The sequence below is a fragment of the Crocodylus porosus genome, unplaced genomic scaffold (assembly GCF_001723895.1).
Source record: "Crocodylus porosus isolate Cpor-Errol unplaced genomic scaffold, CroPor_comp1, whole genome shotgun sequence".
NCBI classification, from domain to species: Eukaryota; Metazoa; Chordata; order Crocodylia; family Crocodylidae; genus Crocodylus; species Crocodylus porosus.
Window position 1 is genome coordinate 202,829,010 of NW_017728906.1, and position 19,546 is coordinate 202,848,555.

Sequence of the window (19,546 nt, forward strand, 5' to 3'; positions counted from 1 at the left end):
CCACAGTCCCCCAGTTTCTTAATGAGAACAGGGTGAGAGACAGTGTCGAATGCCTTCCAGAAGTCCAGGAAGACTATGTCCACTGCTACCCCTGCACGTTAGCTACCCCTGAATGTTAGTGGCACTTCATTTTAATCATGGAAAAATGCAGATTTTGGGTTACAAAAGTAACTAAAAATTGAGGATTTTTTATCAAGGTAACCCAAAAATCTACATTTTTCCATGATTAAAATGTAACGCCACAATATGTATATCTCTGTTAGTAGTGTTTCATTTTAATCGTGGAAAAATATGGTTTTGGGTTACTACTTCTATATCCAAGAACTGGGGACTTTTTCTCCAATTTAAAAAACAAACAAACCAGGAGCCCTGTTAATAACCTTGTGTAGAAGCAGGACGTTGGCAGCCATGGGCCTGATGCTTGCCCTGCAGCAGGGTCGGGTGCAGTGCCTGGGGCCGTGTCGTTTTGAGCTTGGAGGATGGATCCCGTGGGCTGGTTTGGGCAGGGCTGATGCTGCCTCAGGCGAGGGTTGGGCTGGGTGGGAGCTCCTCCTCCAGCCCTGCTGCTGTGCTTTGATTCAACCCTTCTTTCGTCTTTTAAAGAGTCTGGGGTGGACGGGGCTTCCAGAGGTCATAGCTAGTCCAACCCAGCCCAGAAAAACCCTAATCTAACCTCACAGCAAACTACGCAGTCAGCCTGACAGGCATCATGCCTGAACCTGCCTGTAATTCAACAGCACCTCGTTGTCTGTTCTGCCTGTCTTCCTCGCCTCTTGTCTGACCGGAAGTGCAGTATGCCTGGGTCATTGTGTGTAAAGTAAGGTGACCGTACAGCCTGGTTTGCTGAGGACATGCTCAGATTTCATACGCTAGTCCCAGCCAGTTGGTGAAAATTGGACCAAAAATTGCAGGGGCACAGAGTAGCCCTGCCTCCTTGTCTTCATCTGCAGCAGCATCACTGACTTGGGGTGGGGGAGGTGTCATGGAGGTCCTTAAAATAATATGGTCACCTGGGTGTAAAGGGACCTGGAGTCCTAGGCAGGCAGCTGTGCTCACTGGGGCCAGTGGAAACTTCCACCCTCTGGACAATGCCAGTTTGTGCCAGATATGGAGCCTCTTGGATTGTGGACCAAATTCTGCAACTAAAGGACCATTGTGAGCCTCCTGCTTTTTGGCGAAAGTGCAGGTTGTGTGGCTTCATCCTGTCCTGAGTAACCAAAAGGCAGAGTAGCACATGAAGCTGAAAATAACAGCCTTTAACAGTACGCGCAGATGGTAGTCAGTGAGAGGGTGAGATGTGCACCGGAAGTTAGCTATGTCTCTTAATGCACTGCAGGACGGTGCATAGATATTCTGGTGGTGATGCTGATATTAGAGCTCCAATAGAACAGAGTACTCTCCCCTTCTTGGTGCTTGCACCCTTCAAATGCACAAGCTGCTTTTAGGTATCCAGGTTGTAGCCATACTGGTCAGAGGAAAAAAAGCAATCAGGACTCAAGGTAGAGGAGATATCCTTTATTTGACCAACTATATTTTTGCAAAAAAAATTCTCTAGTTTAATTGATATGCTTTTAGTATCTTTCTGTGACCTGCTGCCTCCTCATTCATTCTTCATCATTCTTTCCTCCTTGCAAATCAATATCTTCTCATCCCATATTTGTGTTGTTTTTCTGTGAGCTCTCTCTGGTTCATCAGTTTCTGAGTAGAAATATCTGTGAAATGGTTCGTGGTGTTCTAGGTGTGAGACTGTACTACTCTTCCCTTCTGAGAGATATTGTAGTTTGAAATTATTTCAGCCACCTTCTTCTAATGTCATACTTGACTCTTATTTGCAGTCCAGCTTTGCTTCTGTACATCTGAATGTTGCGTGCTTCCCAGGTTTCTCTCTCTCTCTTTTTTTCCTCCTAAGCAGAGTACTATGCTGTAAGTATTCCAATCTTTCAATCTGCTAAGTGTATATATCAAAGAAAAACAGTTAAGTTCAGTCACAGTTATTCTTAAATTTGGTCATATTTCTATTCCAGTTATCCAAGCTTTCTTCTCTACCCAAATAGGCAAGGCTAATTGGTAGGAACCTACTGAATTTGTGGTTTTGCAGATTTTGCGGAAACTGCGAAATCTGTGTAACCAACAACAGCAAAAAAGAAACTTCATAAAAATTAAAGGCTGGCTCCCCACTGGGAGCCAGCAGTTTTTGCTGCTGGAAGGGGAAGGCCCTAGCTTGCAGGGCAGCGTGAAGGGCAGCAGACAAGATAACAGCCATTCCTGGCAAGGGAGAAGGGATGAGGGGCCTCTCTTCCAGTCAGCACCGAGGGGTAGGGTGGCATGAAGGGCAGCCAGCAGTCAAGACGGCGATCACCCCCTCATCCTTCCCCCTCCTCCTCTGGCCTCTTTACCAATCAACGATGAGGGGTGGGGCCAGTGTGAAATGCCCATGAGAGTGAGTTGGTGCGCCTCAAGCAGGCTGCAAAAAACCCTTTGTGTCTCTGCGATTTAAGTAGGTCTCTACTTATCAGTTCTGTTTTTTATGTGTATTAACGTACCTGCTGAATCTCACTTTTCAGTAATTGCAGGCTTTTGTTCTCTACATTTTAAATGCTCTGCAGTTATATTTTGTGTCTAAACAAAGCTGTCTGTGGTGTCATGAAACCTCTGCAGGTTAAAAATACATGCAGTGTCGAACTTGCATGCATAGTATGCAAGCTGCTGACGCGCCTTGTTCTTGATCTCTAATACCTGTCTTTTTTCTGCAGGGAAATCTACTTTGTATGGCAGCCTGACATGTCAGGGAGTAGGGTCAGATGGAATTCCAGAGATCTCAGCCTCTGAGGGTTTTGTTGTAAGCGAAATAACCAAGGTACTTTGTTCCAGTGTATCTGTGTGTTTGGTTAGTCTGGCTAATGCTTAAAATTAAAGTACCTGACTACTTACTAACTAGTGTGATGCTGGCAGAACCATGTGCCAGTTCCTACACTACCTCATGACCCAGACCTTATCCTAAAGCGAGCCTAATGATTTGTCTTTATTGGAAAAGGGTAGTTGCACCAGTTGATTCAATTGCATGGAGTGGGGTTAGTGTTTGAAGACACAGTCCAAAACCCAAAGAGAAACCACACCAGTAAACCTTTGTCACTTAGAATCTGTTTAATCTTCAGTGGGGATCTTCCAAGTCACATGCCTTGTTTGCTTAGGTGTACTGACACTAGGCAACACTAGGTAATAACTTATAAAAATTGTGAAGTTATGCTGGTGAGCTGCCAGGTTTTGAGTTATATCTATTGTGGCTTGGCTGATTAAAGCCCTTGATCATGCTTTAGCCAGAAGGAACTATTTTTGAAGCATGCGGAGAAAGGAAAGCGTCAGGTGAAAACAAGCTTCATTTTTCAGGTTTTCCTATTGAGTGAAGGTACTTAAGCATCGTGTGCAAACTGTGATTTGGAGTTTTTGGTGTCTGTTATGGCAGTAATTGCTCTGCAGTCCATCTATGTTGCTTTGACTTCAGTTGTCATATGAACAAAGAGGAATTATGTATAAATGCTCAGAATCCCAAGGTGCTCTCTCATTTCATTGATTCAGTGCGATGATGCTGAGACATGCTAGTTTTTGTAATCCAGGTTCCATATGTACTGGGTTTATTAATTATGAGATTACTTTTCTGTTTGTACCCTGAATCAAGCATGAAGTCTGAAAACGCAGCTTTGGCTTTTTGTTTCGCTTCCTACAATATCAGTGACAAAAGTGTGCAAAGTAGAAGCTAATGGATGTTTCTGATGGGCAAAACCCAGTAAAGTCACCGGGATTGACGCGCTGGCCTGATCCATGTAGCCCAGTGTTCTGTTGTTAGCGGTGGTCCATATCAGCATTTTCAGAAGAAGATGCAAAAAAACAAAAACAAAAAAGCAGTAATGGGAACCTCCCCTCAGAAAATGATCTCATCCAGGTTGTTCTCTCATTATTGCAATACTAATAGCGATGACAATTTTGTCAATAAACTGAGTAGGTTTTAAGGAGGTTCCTTTTTTTTTCTTTACTGTTTTCACACATAAGAAAGGATAATATTTTAAGTGGTTTTATCATGTAAAATTATTTATATTAATACTTCTATTCCTTTTTTTCCCCTCCTCTAGAAGAGTATACTCATTTCCTGTCCTCATGAAAATGCCTCCACAAAGTTTTTGGCACCATACACTTCTTTTTGCAGAATTCATCAGAAAAGTGTAAGTAGTTTTTTCTGATCAGTTTGGAAATGTGTGGAGCTAGAAGTTAACAGTACTCTTTAATTCATTTGTAATTTCTGCAGACTACTTAAGGTAGTGGAATGCAACATGCCTTTGCCTAGAAACTTACGAACAAATAGTTTCAGTCTGTTTGGAATTAGAAAGTGAAAATAGTGGCTAATCTTTAAATTTGGCCCTTTCTAGTGTCCTAATGTTGGAATATTTGCAAACAAGATGCACTGTTAATTCTACGGTCCATTAGGCCACGTAAGGCAGATGTATCTGGTGGTTTTAACTAGGGATTAAATGGTAATTATACTTATACCATTTAACTTTTACCATTTGCCTCCTGCACCATGCTGCTCCCTTCCCTGTCCATATGCAGCCCTGTCCTACTGCTCGGCTAAGGGCTTGCCTGGGTGCTGTGGCTCCTAATGAGGGTGGTCAACCTACAGATAGATTCTGTGGGCACCATCCTGCATGGCATGTCCGTCCACTAGGCCAGTAGTAGTGAAGTTGCTAGTGAGGTGACTCTTTGTCCCATACATCACAAACTTATTGTCGGCAGTGTGATCAGAGCATTTAATTCCCTCTTTGGCAGGCTCAGCAGAGAGGCTTGGGGCTGAATGGTTTGTGAATGAGTCCCCTTCTGCCTGTAAAATTTGTCTTTTGGGGCAATGTGGGGGCAATTTCCACTGCTGCCTGCAGTGCACCTTCTCTGGATGAGAAGATTTGCTTCTGTCAGCTTTCAGAACATCACCTCCCACCAGTTTTGTTCATTATTTTAAAGCAGTTCTTCTTACTGTTGAAGTTGTAAATGTGCTTCAGGTAATCCTGGCACCTCCCTCCCCTGCAATCCTTGTATAGGGCACTTGTTAGCTAATGACACAGTAAGGTAGAACCTGACTGAGGACACTGCTTTTGGCACGTCATATTTGTGTGTGGCTTGGGTAGGAAAATCAGTCCTTGCTCTGGCTGAAATGCCTTTGCTACCTGGGGTGTTGGTTATAGCTATGTCGGTCTAAGGCAGTGGTCCTCAGCTGGTTGATTGTGGAGCCTCTTTTGGTTGATCCTGGGCTGGGGAGGCTGGGTGCATGCACACATGCCCCGCCCTGCCCCTCCAGCACAGCAGGTCAGTTTCAGGGAGGGAAGGAGCAGGGACCAGATTGAGGTGTCCGTGGTGAGGGACTGATGGTGCAGTCCTTCCAGGAGCAGGGGGAGGTGAGTGGAGCCCCAACCTGGCCAGGTGGTAGGAGGATTGGAGCCTGGGGGGCTTGGCCCTGGGGGCACATTCCCCTCCATCTGTGTATGGGGTGGAGGCAGCTGCCTACTGCACCTTGAGCACTGCTGCAGCTGGCCACGTGAGGGTGCAGCTCAGCTCAGCAGCAGGTTGCACGTGGCATCCAGCTACTCCCAAGCCAGCTGCAGCAGGGATCAGGGTGCAAAACCAAGCCTTCAGCGGCAGCTGCCTCCACCCTGCACATGGATGGTGGGGCATGTGCCCTCTTCCAAATGTGGGGCAGCATGGGTGGCTGCAGCAGCAGTAAGGGGGAGGGAGTGGGGTAGGCCCTGCACAGCTGGGGTGGGCATGAGAAGGAGCCATGAGTAGTTTGTCAGGGGGCGGGAGGTGTGCCCCCAGATCTGCATGCTTTATGAAGTAAAGGTCATGGGCTTGTCTACAAAAGGTGTTTTGTAAATTCTCTTTTTATACTACCTGGAACTCATGTGAAGGAATACCATAATAAGCAGAACTTGCTGTGCCCCAGAGAGATGAGCAGAGCTCTGAAGTTCAAGGGGACCTTACTATCTCAGTTAGGAGGTGTTTGAGAACTGTTGCAATGGACACAGACAATGCTGCGACTTATGGGGCCAGGATGAAGTTCCCAACAGTCAGCCGATGGTTTGGAGCAGGGTACTGGGCCGTAGAGGGTTGGCTGCTGGGTTGGAAGTCCAGAAGTGATTGGCACACTGTGGACCAGGAGCCAACTGTTTTTAATGCAATGTATTAAAAGTCTTGGCTGTCTGCAGTTTGCTAGTCCGCAGCATAAAATGGTTGGCAGCCCCCAGTTTGGAGAACACCTTAAGGTAGTGGATAGGAAATGCTGAAGAGAGGATGTCTGGAATTGTGCCTCCCCCTTGCTCTTAGGCACCAAATGAGACAGATTCACAGCCTGAAACTCCTACCTATGCTTGCGTACCTCAGTCATCCATTCTTGTGCAGGTGACTGACATGGGTGGTCATCTTTTATGTTCTACCTAGAGGTTAGAGCACTCTCCCAAGAAGCTGGAGCCCTGGGTGCAGTTCGCTCCTCAGCTTGAATGAAAGCAACTCCACATCACCCATGTCCCAGCCAGATCCTGTCAGCAGCATGTTCTTGAGGGAGGGGACGACAGTTTCTCTACCAAACATTAATTTGGAAATATTTACTTAATGTCCCTTCCACCCTAAAACCGGGCCAGCTATCCTTGTTAGACTGAACCAGAAAACCTAGTTGTTCTTGTACACATTCTTGCCATCAGCTAATTTCTTGTTAACTCCTTTATTCCTGTCACAAGAACTACATTTGTGAAGAGTCTCATTAGACAAGAAGTGGCCATCTATAGATATGAAGGACTTGACTGCACGTCCTCAGATGCCATGATATAATCTGCAATGTCTGTCTCTAGATTATACAGTTCACAGGTCTTCTTCAGGGCAAAATTGTTTTGTTGCAAGCGGAAAAAGTGCATGTGTCCAGGGTCACACAAAACATTTGTCATATACATGGTGGTGTCTTTCCAAACAGGTCACCTGCATTGATATCTCCAGTGGCGGAGGGCTTGGCGTGTCTACCAGCACTGATGGGACCATGAAAATCTGGCAGGCTGCTAATGGAGAGATAAGAGTAAGAACTTCAACTATGCTTCTGAGCTTTGTCTGCTTTTCTCGGGTTCACAAATTCCAGTCTCAACCATACCTTTGGTCTTAAATGTGCACTGTAGATCCAGCACAGATAGGATTCTGTCTTTTGAGGGAGAAGTGTACCTGAATTTGACCTGTTGGATCAGTGTGAGGCCTATATAAGACTGGTAGCATCTCATGAGGGAAGTAGCAATCATAGAAACTCTTGCTGAGGCCCACCCAATGTAAGTGTGTGAAAGCATGGTTAGAAATGGTGCTGCTTGCAATAGTTGTTCACTGTCAGTGTCCAGTCTACCTGGTAAAAGTACCAAAGCTAACCAAAAGGAGAAAACTGTTTATGTGAAACTGTCTTGATTCTTAATAAGTTTTTGAACATGTATTTTTCCAGCACAGTTCTCTGGTTACTTGTGGTATCAACCACTTATTCCCAAAACAGGGTGGTTTCTTGAGTGTCTGCTTAACAACTGCTTCTCATAGTGAATGGCAGTATGTCAGTATCCCACTGGTGGATCTTTTTCCAGCCATTGATTCATGCTTCCAAATGGCACACAATAACCTGAATTATATCTAGAACCTCAGTGAGTCATCAACCAGAAGATGTTTGCCCCAAACCTATGTTAACACAGACTCAGTTAGAGGTGTTCATGATCTGGTTAGAAACACTGTGTGCTATCTAGTACTGCATAACTTCATATAGGCTGGCCTAAGAATGATGACAGAACTAGCACATAGTTCTTTGTTTTTCCAGAGACAGTTGGAAGGCCACGTGTATGATGTGAATTGTTGCAGGTTCTTCCCATCGGGCCTTGTGGTTCTGAGCGGGGGAATGGATGCCCAGCTAAAGATCTGGTCAGTGGAAGATGCCAGCTGCGCAGTAACCTTTAAAGGTCACAAAGGAGGTACAGTGAATTGGCCTTTAAATGCTTAATCTTCTGCTTGTATAATTGTGTTGTACCAGAGGCCTGAAGTTTGAGCACCAAACTGCTGTGCTTTGCACTGTGTATTTCTATTAGATGTCTCAGATAATTTATTTTTTTTTCCTCCAAGCATTTGTTGTACTCCCAAAAAAAACCCAGATAGAAAAATGCTATTCTAGACACTAGAGGCTGGTCCTGTTACAGATGTGGATTTTTTTGTGATGCATTAAAAGAACACAGGGGAAAAATAGTGTAACGACCCCTTCTGAATGCTTAGGGCAGCAATTTGTACAGCCTTAGCTATGCAAAACTTCTTGTTATACTAAACCAGCTTACGTACCCTGAATTATATGCAGGCATCACACATGCCTTCCATTAACCAGGCTAATCCAGTGTTCCCAAGATATTCAGATGAGCAGTTGCTTCAGATGTTTTTTTTCTTTTACGACTGTCCCACAATGGGTTAGGAGCCTTGCAAAGGCTCTGTTCCTGCCCAAAGCATGTGCTCTCTGCAGTGAGTAGGACAGTGGAAGAGGAAGGAAAACAGTGAGGCTGCATGGCTCTTCTGCAAGCAGTGGGCTTGTTTTTTAAGGATGATTTTTGATTACTTTGCCTCCTTTTGCTTCCTGTAGATTCCTTAGCACTGACTCAGAGCACAAGTGTGTGTGGTGTTGCAACTGAATTGAGTTGGGGCTTTCAGTCCAGTTTCCAGTGCCCAAGAGTCCACATTGCAAGCAAACAAAATATAAGTGGGTTAATCCTGGTGAAAGGAGACAGAATGATATCTCTTTGCTCCTCGAATGAGGTTCTTGAGCATTACAGCCTCAGTGGCTGTCACCCTTTCTGGCCCAGCTACTGTCTTGCATGTATAGAGTCTTTCAAAGTACTTTAAATACAATCACGCACCTGCCTGAAGTGTTGAACTAGTGGAATCCCTATAGGTCCCTCCCATACATGTGTCATAGGCTAGACCTCGGCTGCTGGAGAGAATAGAAGCCAATCCCTTTTTTCCCTTGTACCTGGTTAAATTGTCCATCACATCTGTATCTCCATGTTGTTTAGTGATTAGAGCAACGGGAGTAGAGTTATCTGGGATCCATACTCCATTACCTATCTTGCTGACTGCATTTACTTGACCCAGTGATTCTCAGCTGGGATGAACCCTACAGTGCCTTGATCTTTTTAAAGGTGCCTCACACAATATTAGTTTTGCTGAGCGGGGAAACACCTACATGTGATTCATAAAATAAGCCCAGAGATTTCAAAGAGGAATCTATAGCATCAAAACCATTCTGCCCTGTTTGGAGCTTTTTGAGATCTTTGTAACAGAAGAACTGTTTTATTATTTTTTGCACTCGAGAAATGAGTAAAACGAAGAGCTGGCATTTTTCATGGGGATCTCTGAATTGTAAAGAGGTTGAGAACCACTGTTCTAGAGTTGCAACCCTTGCAGGCAATTAGGTTGTGTTGGGCTTCATTTGATGTGTGCTGGAAAAACAGTCCTGGCATTTGAGCTGGCTCCTTTTGAACATTGCTTCCGTGTATAGAGTGATTGCATATTGTAACTGTCCCATGTATCTTGTAAAACAGCCCATTAGAAACAACGGTGTGTAGTCAGTAAAAGGAAATTGTTAGAGAACATTTAACAGCTGGGGGAAAACCGCTCTTTGATGTGTGCTGTGTTTGGATGAAGCAGCTGTTGCTAATCTGCCCACATTTATGAAAGGGTTATCTAATCATTGGGTGTATTAAGAGTGCAAGTAATACAGAGTTCAGGCAGGGTTACACAGTTTGACCTATTGCTTGTAGGATTCTGAGGCTTGCCTTTCAAAGCAAGACAGATACCCTTTGTCCATCCCTTCCTTCTTCCCTCCTGAGTGTTCTGACTCTCTCTCTTTGCCTTTGTTTAGGAATCTTGGACACGGCCATCGTGGAGCGGGGCAGAAATGTCCTTTCCAGCTCTAGAGATGGCACCGCTCGCCTCTGGGATTGTGGAAAGTCTGCTTGCCTAGGAGTGATTGCTGACTGTGGTTCTCCTGTCAACGGCATTGCTGTAGGGGTTGCTGACAACTCTGTCAACTTGGGCATGCCAGAGAGAGCCCCCAGTAAGTAATAATATGCGAAAGCTTCAGATTTCCTTTTCAGAGTGCTTGCAGTTCAGATGACCCTGTAGAGTAGAGGCAGAATACAGAGATGCAGTTGAGAAGGGCCAGGCTCATGGAGGGCAAGACTGCTGCTCATCTGCCAGCTGAACTGCATAAGGGGTATGTTTTAGTTTTTTCCCTCTGACCCCATCAGCATCCCAATTTATACTGGCTTCATCCCAGTGACCTCATGGATTTCCATGGCAAGAGCAGTTTGTTCTGCCAGCTTCTCTGGTTTCACCAGGGCGGACCAGCAGGAATTGGGGGAAGCTCTGTTCCCCCGGGCAGCACCCAGGGTTAATAGGACTAACGGCCACAGATTGTTAGAGAGAAGGCTCAGGCTCGACATCAGGAGACATTACTTTACAGTTAGGGCTGCCAGGCTCTGCAATGGGCTCCCAAGTGAGATGGTGCTTTCTCTTACCTTGGGGGTTTTCAAGAGGAGGCTGGACAGATATTTGGCTGGGGTGATATGATCCCGGCACCTGTTCCTGCCTGGGGCAGAGGAACGGACCTGATGATCTGTTTTAGGTCCCTTCTGACCCTAAGTACTACAATACTATGAAGCTTACCCAGGTTTGTTGCTAAGATGTGTTGTGCGGCCACTGATGGCATTAATTTTAACTGGTGGCACTCATTTTAACAGGTGAGCGTGAAATTGGCACAGAAGACAAAATCCTGCTGTTGGCTCGGGAAGACAAGAAGCTCCAAGGTGTGGGATTACAGAGCAGGCAGCCGGTAAGCATCTCCAGGCCCCTCTGTCAGAAGATACAAACAGGAAGCAGTGAGTATTGCTTGGTGTGCCTGTGTTCTGGGTCCCCCAGCAAAATGCAGTCGCTTGTCCTTGTTGGAGCATGTGTATTGGGAACACTTACATGACTGCATGCTGAAATAGGCATATGCCAGTAATTCTTCACAGCACTCGGCAACTCTTCCATTCCTTTTAAAGCAGCTTGAAAATAACATTGGTCCATAGCATTACTGTCCTGCAGCTTCTCTGCTTTGGTCTCCGGATCCAGATCTGGAACCTGCGTTATTGTGTTGGTTGTTATGCCTGTGAGTTGTAATACTGTACAAATATTTCAATAGTCTAATAATTTTATGCCACAGTCTCCTAAAGTTGGTAGTTTATTATCCTAGCCATTTGCCTTTCTCTCCCTCACTGCTGCTTCGAATTTTACCAAACAGTATCTTGTAGGGTATGAATTCAGCGGCTAGCTGTGTAAATGAATTATACTATTTGTGTGTGTCTTGATCCAGATCAGTCCAAAGCTCTTTAAACAAGAGCTTTCAGTACAAACACACACACAGGGCAAGTAGTGCTACCCAAGAGCAGAAGCTGCCTCAGTGCCCCCTCTAGTTCTGTCCAGGCAGTATCCTGCATGGTAGCGTGAACATCAAGGAGTCAAAATATCTGCTTACTCCACTGAGCTTTGAGGATGGATTAATAAGCCCTCATGGCCTTAAATGCTTGTCATCTTTATTCAGGTACTGATGAATGTAAATCGAGGTGGGTTCATCTGCCCAGTGTATTGGGGTTGGTAGGGATGCTCCTATATTGGTACAGTCTCAGGGAATGGGACTCATGCACAATGCAGGCACCTCTATGTTGTAATGTCTTCCACTCAAACTGCTTTTCAGGCTAGACATCAGGAGGTGCTACTTCACAGTCAGGGCTGCTAGGATCTGGAACCAGCTTCCAAGGGAAGTGGTGCTGACTCCTACCCTGGGGGGCTTTAAGAGGAGGCTTGACGTCTACCTGGCTGGGGTCATTTGAGCCTGGTTTTCTCTCCTGCCCAGGGCAGGGGGTTGGACTTGATGATCTACAAGGTCCCTTCCGACCCTACTTCTATAATTTCATAGTTAGCAGGGTCGGAAGAGACCTGAGCAGATCATCAAGTCCAACCCCCTGCTATGGCAGGAAAGAGTACTGGGGTCAAATGACCCCGGCAAGGTGATTGTCAAGCCTTGTCTTAAAGATCCCCAAGGTAGAAGCCAGCACCACTTCACTTGGAAGTTGGTTCCAGATCCTAGCTGCCCTGACTGCGAAGTAGCACCTCCTGATGTCTAGTCTGAATCTACCCTCTGCCAGCTTGTGGCCGCTATTTCTAGTCACTCCTGGTAGTGCTCAGGGAAACGGGGACTCTCCCAGTGCCTGCTGGTTCCCCTCTGACCAATTTGTAACAGGCCACTCAATCCCCCCTCAGCTTTTTCTTGTGGAGGTGGAACAGGTTCAGGTCCCGTAGTCTCTCCTCATAGGGCCTGCCCTGCTGCCCCCTGACCATGCGAGTGGCCTCTTCTGGACCCTCTCCATGCTGTCCACATCCCTCCTGAAGTGCGGTGCCCAGACCTGGATGCAGTACTCCAGCTGTGGCCTGACCAGTGCCGCGTAGAGGGGGAGGATCACCTCCCTGGCCCTGCTCGAGATGCATCTGTGGATGTATGACAAGGTGCGGTTGGACTTCCTGACTGCATCCCCACACTGCATTGGCTGAGGAGCCAATGGGGCGAAGCTACCATCTGTGGGATTATGAGTGAACGCCTCTAAGTCAGAATCCCCCCTAAATGTAACGATACCACAGCTGATTTAAATGCATCCAGTCCCTCCAGAAGTTCCCTGACTAGATCCTCACTGACCCTTGGCCTAGGTGCACCTCCTGTATGGCCTATGAATCTATGCTTCCCCAAACAATGAGCAGATTGAAGTCCGCTCACCACGTGTAAACAGAGAGGGGGAAAGCATGAAGAGGCAGAAGCAAGGAAGAACAGACATGGTGGCTGATGCTGGCCTTCCACCAGTGCTAACAAAACTATTAAGGGACAGAGGGAGCCTGCTACAAGGAGTGTAGGGAGAGAAGGGCCTGTGAGGAACGCTGCAGGAAGTTTATGGCGGGGAGGTGGCACTGTCAATGCAGCACTAATTCTGATGCCTTTTCCTCTCACCAAGGGAAACCCCAAGGGGCTGACCAAGTCATGCCCATGCTGGGCTGCTCCTGGGGCCCTTCTTTGCAATTTTGTCTCGGGAAGAAAGAAGAGCTATTGGCTCTGCATGGTTCTGCCCATATATAGCATTGTCTAGGATTTCTGTTGCTTCCTGAATAAATTGCCTGTTCCCTTTCCTTGGGACCCCATCAGAAATCATTCTGCTGGCTTCTGTTGTCTGTAATCTGTGAATAATCTCCTGGTTGTTCCCCTCCCCCGTTGTGGCCAGGTGTTTCTCTTTGTTGGCTCTGATGCCTTCAACTGCTGCACGTTCCTCTCAAGCGTTTATCTGCTGGCAGGGACTCAGGATGGAAACATATATCAACTGGATATGAGAAACACAACGTGAGTGCACTGTGTGTGTGGTGGGGAAGGGAATTTGAAGCCCTTGCATGATTTGGAAACTGGGGAAAGTAGCTGAACAGTTGTGAAGGCTCTGTGAGGTCACAGTCTCCTAGCTGGCCACAGAACACTTGTAACGTGGTCAGTTATGGGGCAGTCATTCTCTCGGTACCGTTCTTGGGAGGCCTCAACTGAAAAGACTTCTGCTATTCAGCTTCTGACCTCTCTGCAGAGACTGCCCAGGAGAAGACTGCTTTTGGTAGTGACAGCTCTTCCACTAGGCATTGAGAACCAAGACTACTGAGTGACTAAGCGGTCTGATTGACCTATTTAGATGCTGGCCTTAGGCAGTGGATGCTTATCCAGGGCTCTGGAAATCCCTAACATATACACAGAGCCATAATAACATAGCAGGTGAACAGAACCCCTGAAAGCAGAAGCACTTCTTCCTATTGCACATCATCTTACCATCTATCCTGCAGCCAGTATGGCTCAGCCTACCGTGTACCAGATGAAAGCCTCGCCCTCTGCTGCCTTTGTCAAGAAGTCACATTTTGTAGACAACACGCAATATGCGCCTCCAGTGGTACATGTCTACAAGCAACGGAGTCCTTATTCTAATTTAGCATCTCTTTGAACAACTTAAGTGATGAGTGCTTCCTTTTCTTCATAACTCCTGTTTCTAGAGTGGTGGTGAACTTCATGTGTGTGAGTGCCCAATGCATGCTCCAGCTGGGGAGTTGTGCTGTTGGGACTTTGGGATAAAGACCCAGAGGTCCAAAATTCCAAACCTAAAAATTCCCTTTTCTCGTACTGGATAAGCTTTAAACACCTGCTCATTTTGTTAAGGGCCACTCTCTCCTTATAACCTTGCATGAAAGCAGTTGGTTCTGTCATACTTTCCTGAAGTGCTTATGAAGAGGGATCATTATTTTAATCCGTCTACTGAAGAAAAGAAGCTGGAGCTCTGCTGACTGCAGGCCTCTGCCTTTCCAGTGTTCACCCTTGTCCATGATGGTTAACCATTAGCAAGCCACTCCTGTACAGTACTGTTGTCCTTCATGGTCTCATAATACAGCTGTAACCACTACCTTATTCTGTTCTATTCCATTTTTTTCTTGATTTGTAATTGCACATGGGAGTGCTCTTTGGATATAGTACTTTGACCTTGTGTTTGCTGCTTTTTCTAGGGCTCCAGTTCAGGTCATTCACAGATCAGGAGCACCGGTGCTTTCCCTGCTGCCTTACAGAGATGGATTCATTGCCAGCCAAGGTAGTCCAAGAGATTTTGTTGTGTCAATAGTATTCATTTTGCAGTCTTGTTCCCTTTATCATAATCCTCACCCTTCTTGTGTGCATAGCTCTCTGAAGAGAGTGGACGAATTGGCTTTTGCTCACAGTTGGCTGAATCTAAACCAAAGTATTAAAGGCAGTTCTATGCATATTACTGGCTTGGAGTGAGATAGTGGCTGGCTGTCCAGGTAACCTTTAGAGAGCTAGACAGCACATGGAGGCCATTGGACAATTGACATAATGGAGCAGTGTCAGACCCACCAGCAACTTCCTCACTACTTTTCTTTTTTCCTCATTCCTACGCACTGTCCCTGACCAGCCAATGCAGGAGGCATCCCACAATGCAAAGGGATTTTTTGAGGGTCAACCTGACCCCTCTTGGTCTGGTTCTCCTATTCCCAGGGCTCTGCTGTACATGTAACATCCAGGTGTTCTTCGCTGTTGAGTACCAGCATCTGCTGGGCTCTGATATGAAACAATTGCTGTGGACGGCAGCCTCCCTCTGCAGTTGTTAGAACCAATGGCCTCCAATTAATTGTGTTCCTTCTCTGCCTGCATTTTTTCTAGGTGACGGAACATGTTTCATTCTTCAGCAGGATCTGGATTACACCATTGATCTCACGGAAGCTGACTGCGACCCTGTGTACAAGGTAAAGAGAAATCTGCTTTCAGTTGGCCTCAGGAGAGGGAAGTACCAGCCAGGATTGACTGCCATTAGCTGGTGATTGACTGATTGACTTATTTTATCTCTGTAGTCAACACCTTTTCAGCATGAATTTTCAAAGTTTTATTTTCCCATTCCAAAATCTTAGCACTGAAGAGGAATAAGTCTTGGCAGTGTGCATCGTGCATGTAAGGAAACTGAGTCGGAGAGGGTGAGGGACTTGAGCCTCATCAGAGAGAGTCCGTCAGTGCTCTGATTTGAACTTGAGAGCTACCATTTCTGATCGGGGCTCTCTGACTTGAAAGGTCTGTTTTACTTGGGGGCCATTTGCTGTACGTTTTCCTAACTGTACAGGACTGCCCATGCTACATATTCGGGATCTTGAAAGACCTAAATAAGGGTCCCCCACTCCTTTCCCACCCCACCTCTCCTGTTCCCATTCTTTATTTTCTTGAACTCCCTCAGCTGTTGGGGAGTATGCTGGGTTGCAACAGTTATGCTATTAGTAATCTTCTTTTAACCCCATTCCACTGCAGTCAGATTTAGCCCTGTTATCCTAATGCAGTCCTCCTGAGGGCAGAAGTGAGCTGACAGATTCTTTACTGTAGGAAATATTGGAGCAAGCATAATCCATCGCCTGTCAGAGGAAGAACATCTTGTGAACAGAATGCTCTCGAGCAGCCATCTTTGAGACCCCTTTAAACTGAAACGCATGCAAAGTGGGGCAGGAACCATCCTTGTTTCTGACCTAAAACAGGATCCAACCATTCCTTCCTAACATTTACCTCCTTTCTTGCTTCTGACCGCTTCCAGTGGGAATTCCTGGGGACCTAAAACACTTAACTAAGTTAGGTTGGCTCTGCAGCTGGTTTAGGAGAGCTGGGCTAGGCAGGATCACCAATTCTTCCCTCTCCAGTTCAGAAAACAAGGACACTTGAATGCCTGTTTCTTTTCAGGCTTCATGTGAGCTCAGTGGCTATAATAAGCCTTTTCTGGAGTTATGCGAGTTGCTGGCAGCCATGAACTGTCTGGGCCACATTTTGTCCTAGCAGGATTTCTAATGATAGATGAGCAGAGCCACCAATTTAAAGAGGTTCCCCAAGAAAATCCAAAGGATCTCACCTATGAAATGCTTTTTGGAAATCAAAGGACCAGGGCTTCATTGTGCTGAGTGATTATTGAAACCAAAGTCCCTGTCCTGTTTTCCACATAGTCAGGCCTCGGAGTTTGCCACTGCCAGGTGCCTGTCACTCAAAGCGTCTCAGTAAAAGTCTGTAAGGAAGGGTTTTAAGAAGAGTTAATGGAGACTTTTTCTCCTTTCTGTGTGTGGGTTTTTGCAGGAGAGGACAGCATTAATCTAATAGTCTGAGGGTGTAAACTGTGTTTCTGTTTGACTCCTCCAGGTTGCTGCATGTGAGAAAGAGATCTACACATGCTGTCGAGATGGGATAGTGAGGAGATACCAGCTTTCCAACTGCTGACCTTTCGGGTTAAGGAAAACGGAGGAACTAAGAACCCAGCCCATGTGACAAAGTAGCATTTTCACACAAACGAGCAGCACCACCCTCCTGCGACCACGCCACACATCCAAAATGCCTCCTGGCTTCAAGAACGTCAGGATAAAAATCTAAACAGTGGGCAGTCCATAGAGTTCTTGAGGGCGGGTGTTGTGCTGCATATTACACATAGTGTTTAGACTGTATTTCCCAGTATGTAACCCCAAAATGCAAGACCCATTTCTACCCGCAGTGTATTTCTGTTCAATGGGTAATGGTTATTTCTGCGAGGTTGGGGCTCAGGCCCTGGGGTGTTCAATCAGGCAGTATTGATTGAAACAAAGGGAGCGACTTTGGATAACAACTGCCCTGAGAAGCGTGTCTGTTTTCAAAGTGGTTTGCTCTGCTTGAGAGAGTAACTGTGATGAGTGTGTACGACTCACTGCTCTTGGCTGCAAGAAGCCTGCTTGCTTTTGTGAATGGAAAGAGTATGCGGCAGCCTAGGGACAGAGCAGCTAATGCTTCTCACTGTACTTCCAGAGGCCTGAGTTCAAGCCCTGCATGTGTGCCAAAGAATGCTGTTGTTCAATCTAGTGGTGAAAAGGTACCCAGCAAAAGCAAATCCAGGGGTGGGAGGGGTGCAGTGGAGCAGTCATACTCCCCCATCTTTTCCACAGTGAAGGGCACCTACTGATGGACGCATTTCCCCAGGTGCCTAGGTGCTATGCTGGGTGAGGGGAGCAGGTGACGAAGGGAGACCCTACCTGCTGCTGTCACCAGCTGAGCTGAGGGTGGCTGTCCCCCTTCAGCCAGGGGCTGTGGACAGCAGCTGAACAGGGTGCCAGGTCCCTGCTGCTTCTCCCTCCACCCCCTCTCCCTTGCTGGCCTAAGGGCTACAGCTGCAGGGAAAGTCGGGGGGGGGCAGGGAGCAGGAGTGCCTGGAAGTAGGGAGATCTCCCACTGAGGCCACCGTCTCCTGGCGCAGCTTCCTCACCTGGATCTGTTGGGAAAGCAGGGACCTAGCACCCAGTGCAGCTGTTCCCCACAGGCCCTGGGTGAATCAGGACACAAGTGGTCCAGTGACTTCCACTGTCCTAGAATTGGCTAGAGGCTGTGATGGCAGCAGGTTTCCAGCTGCTTCTGCTCCCTGTCACCTGGGCATCCCTCACATTCTGGGAACAGGCACTAGAAGGCAGGACTGCCCCCAGCCAAGCCAGCCACTGTAACCTGCTGATTCCCTGTGCTCCTGGCTGGAGCAGTCCTAGGGCTCCCCTGCTCCTGGCTCAGCTGGATCGTGGGGGCAGTGAGCAGGCCCTCCCTAAGGCAACCCCTGGTAGAGAGTGGGAGGGGAGGGCAGGGGATATCTGCACTGGAGTCAAGCTGTGTGGAGGGGCTACCTGCTTCAGGGTCTCCAAGAAGCGCCTGGGTGGTGGTGGTATGTCCTGCACCCCCCTTTCCAAATTCCTGGATCCACTCATGGCATCCAGCCCTTCCCACTTGGAAGTCAGAGGCTCACCGCACCTTTCAGTAACGTTACAGGAACTCATGCCTCAAGCACGGTAACCTGATGGATGGGCTCTTACACTCAGGTGGACGTTTCCCTTGTGGATCAGCAGCTGTGATTTGGATCTCAAATTTGATATGAGATTTCAATTTGATTACTGGAGCTAATTGCATGTGTTCGCATAGTTAAAAAATAATTGCGTGGAGTACAGCTGTTACAGTGAAAGACTCATCCAAATGCCATTGCTGGATTTTGTTCAATACAGCTCCTGGCATATGGCACCAAAACAGTTTGGTTTTGTCACTGGGTTTCAAATCCTGGTAACGACAAACCCTGCCATTCCTTGAAACATCAGGGGAAAATGTTTAGTCCTGTGAGCTCAGGCTTGGCTACTGCGCTCCTGCCTGCGTGGAAACTCATTTCTTAGCACGGGGTATTGAAGAACGGATGATGGGCTGTCTCCACTCCTGTGCCGTTTTAATTCAACTCTGCCACTGACTCCTTGTGACTTTGAACAAGCTCCTTCGTTGCTCTGGGGATGCAGTGGCGGTAAAGGGGGATGTGGTAGTGGTCTTTGAATGCTTGAAGGGCTGGCATAGAGGAGACACCAGGGAAGTTGTGGACTTTCCGTCATGGGGGTTTCAAGAAGAGCTTGGACAGGCACTGGTGGGGGGTGATCTAGGTGCAGGGATGCCTGTGTTTATGGGGGCTTCCCAGGCTTCTGGGACCGTTGTCCCTTCTCCCCCTTTCTGCTACGTTGGGGGGGTGGGGTTCTAAGCTTCCCTTAGAGGTGCTGGGTTTTGGCTGTAGCCAAGGTTGGGGTGCTCCTGCTGCGACTCAACCCCAGACGATCCTGGCTCGTGGGCCTTGCCCATCCACTCAGAGTCAGACCGATGCCAGGTTTGGGGTCAGGCAGGGGATGCCCCCCATGCTCAGACTGGTACAGGCGGTAGCGGGGGCACGGGCAGAGGATCCAGGTGTTCAACCTGCCCTGCTCCTTTCCGGCCGCCGTGTCCTTGCCCCTCGGCAGCCGGCGCCAACCCCGGGCCTTCCTCTCCCTGCCCCCAAAGCAGCCGGCGGGCCCC

General features: G+C 47.3%; 3 protein-coding genes across 3 annotated transcripts in view; 2 read left to right on the forward strand and 1 right to left on the reverse strand.

Annotated features, from left to right (window-relative positions):
• Positions 1-17,322, forward strand: part of PAAF1 (proteasomal ATPase associated factor 1) — a gene marked incomplete at its 5' end in the record, with an annotated part of 19,307 nt that extends 1,985 nt beyond the window's left edge. The window contains 10 exons of the mRNA XM_019528566.1: positions 2,754-2,857; positions 4,128-4,217; positions 7,004-7,102; positions 7,868-8,018; positions 9,947-10,141; positions 10,827-10,918; positions 13,392-13,507; positions 14,695-14,777; positions 15,365-15,447; positions 16,865-17,322. Of these exons, the coding sequence (XP_019384111.1) occupies positions 2,754-2,857; positions 4,128-4,217; positions 7,004-7,102; positions 7,868-8,018; positions 9,947-10,141; positions 10,827-10,918; positions 13,392-13,507; positions 14,695-14,777; positions 15,365-15,447; positions 16,865-16,942 (1,091 nt within the window). The remainder of the gene's footprint in view (positions 1-2,753; positions 2,858-4,127; positions 4,218-7,003; positions 7,103-7,867; positions 8,019-9,946; positions 10,142-10,826; positions 10,919-13,391; positions 13,508-14,694; positions 14,778-15,364; positions 15,448-16,864) is intronic.
• Positions 16,473-19,546, reverse strand: part of LOC109306899 (mitochondrial uncoupling protein 2-like) — an 18,409-nt gene continuing 15,335 nt past the window's right edge. The window contains exons 7-8 of the transcript XR_002100137.1: positions 17,397-17,399; positions 16,473-16,485 (exon numbers count right to left, since the gene is read on the reverse strand). The gene's annotated coding sequence lies outside the window, so the exon portion shown is untranslated. The remainder of the gene's footprint in view (positions 16,486-17,396; positions 17,400-19,546) is intronic.
• The window catches only part of DNAJB13 (DnaJ heat shock protein family (Hsp40) member B13), a 10,993-nt gene continuing 8,500 nt past the window's right edge, over positions 17,054-19,546 (forward strand). Inside the window, exon 1 of the mRNA XM_019528567.1 lies at positions 17,054-17,074. Within this exon, the coding sequence (XP_019384112.1) occupies positions 17,054-17,074 (21 nt within the window). The remainder of the gene's footprint in view (positions 17,075-19,546) is intronic.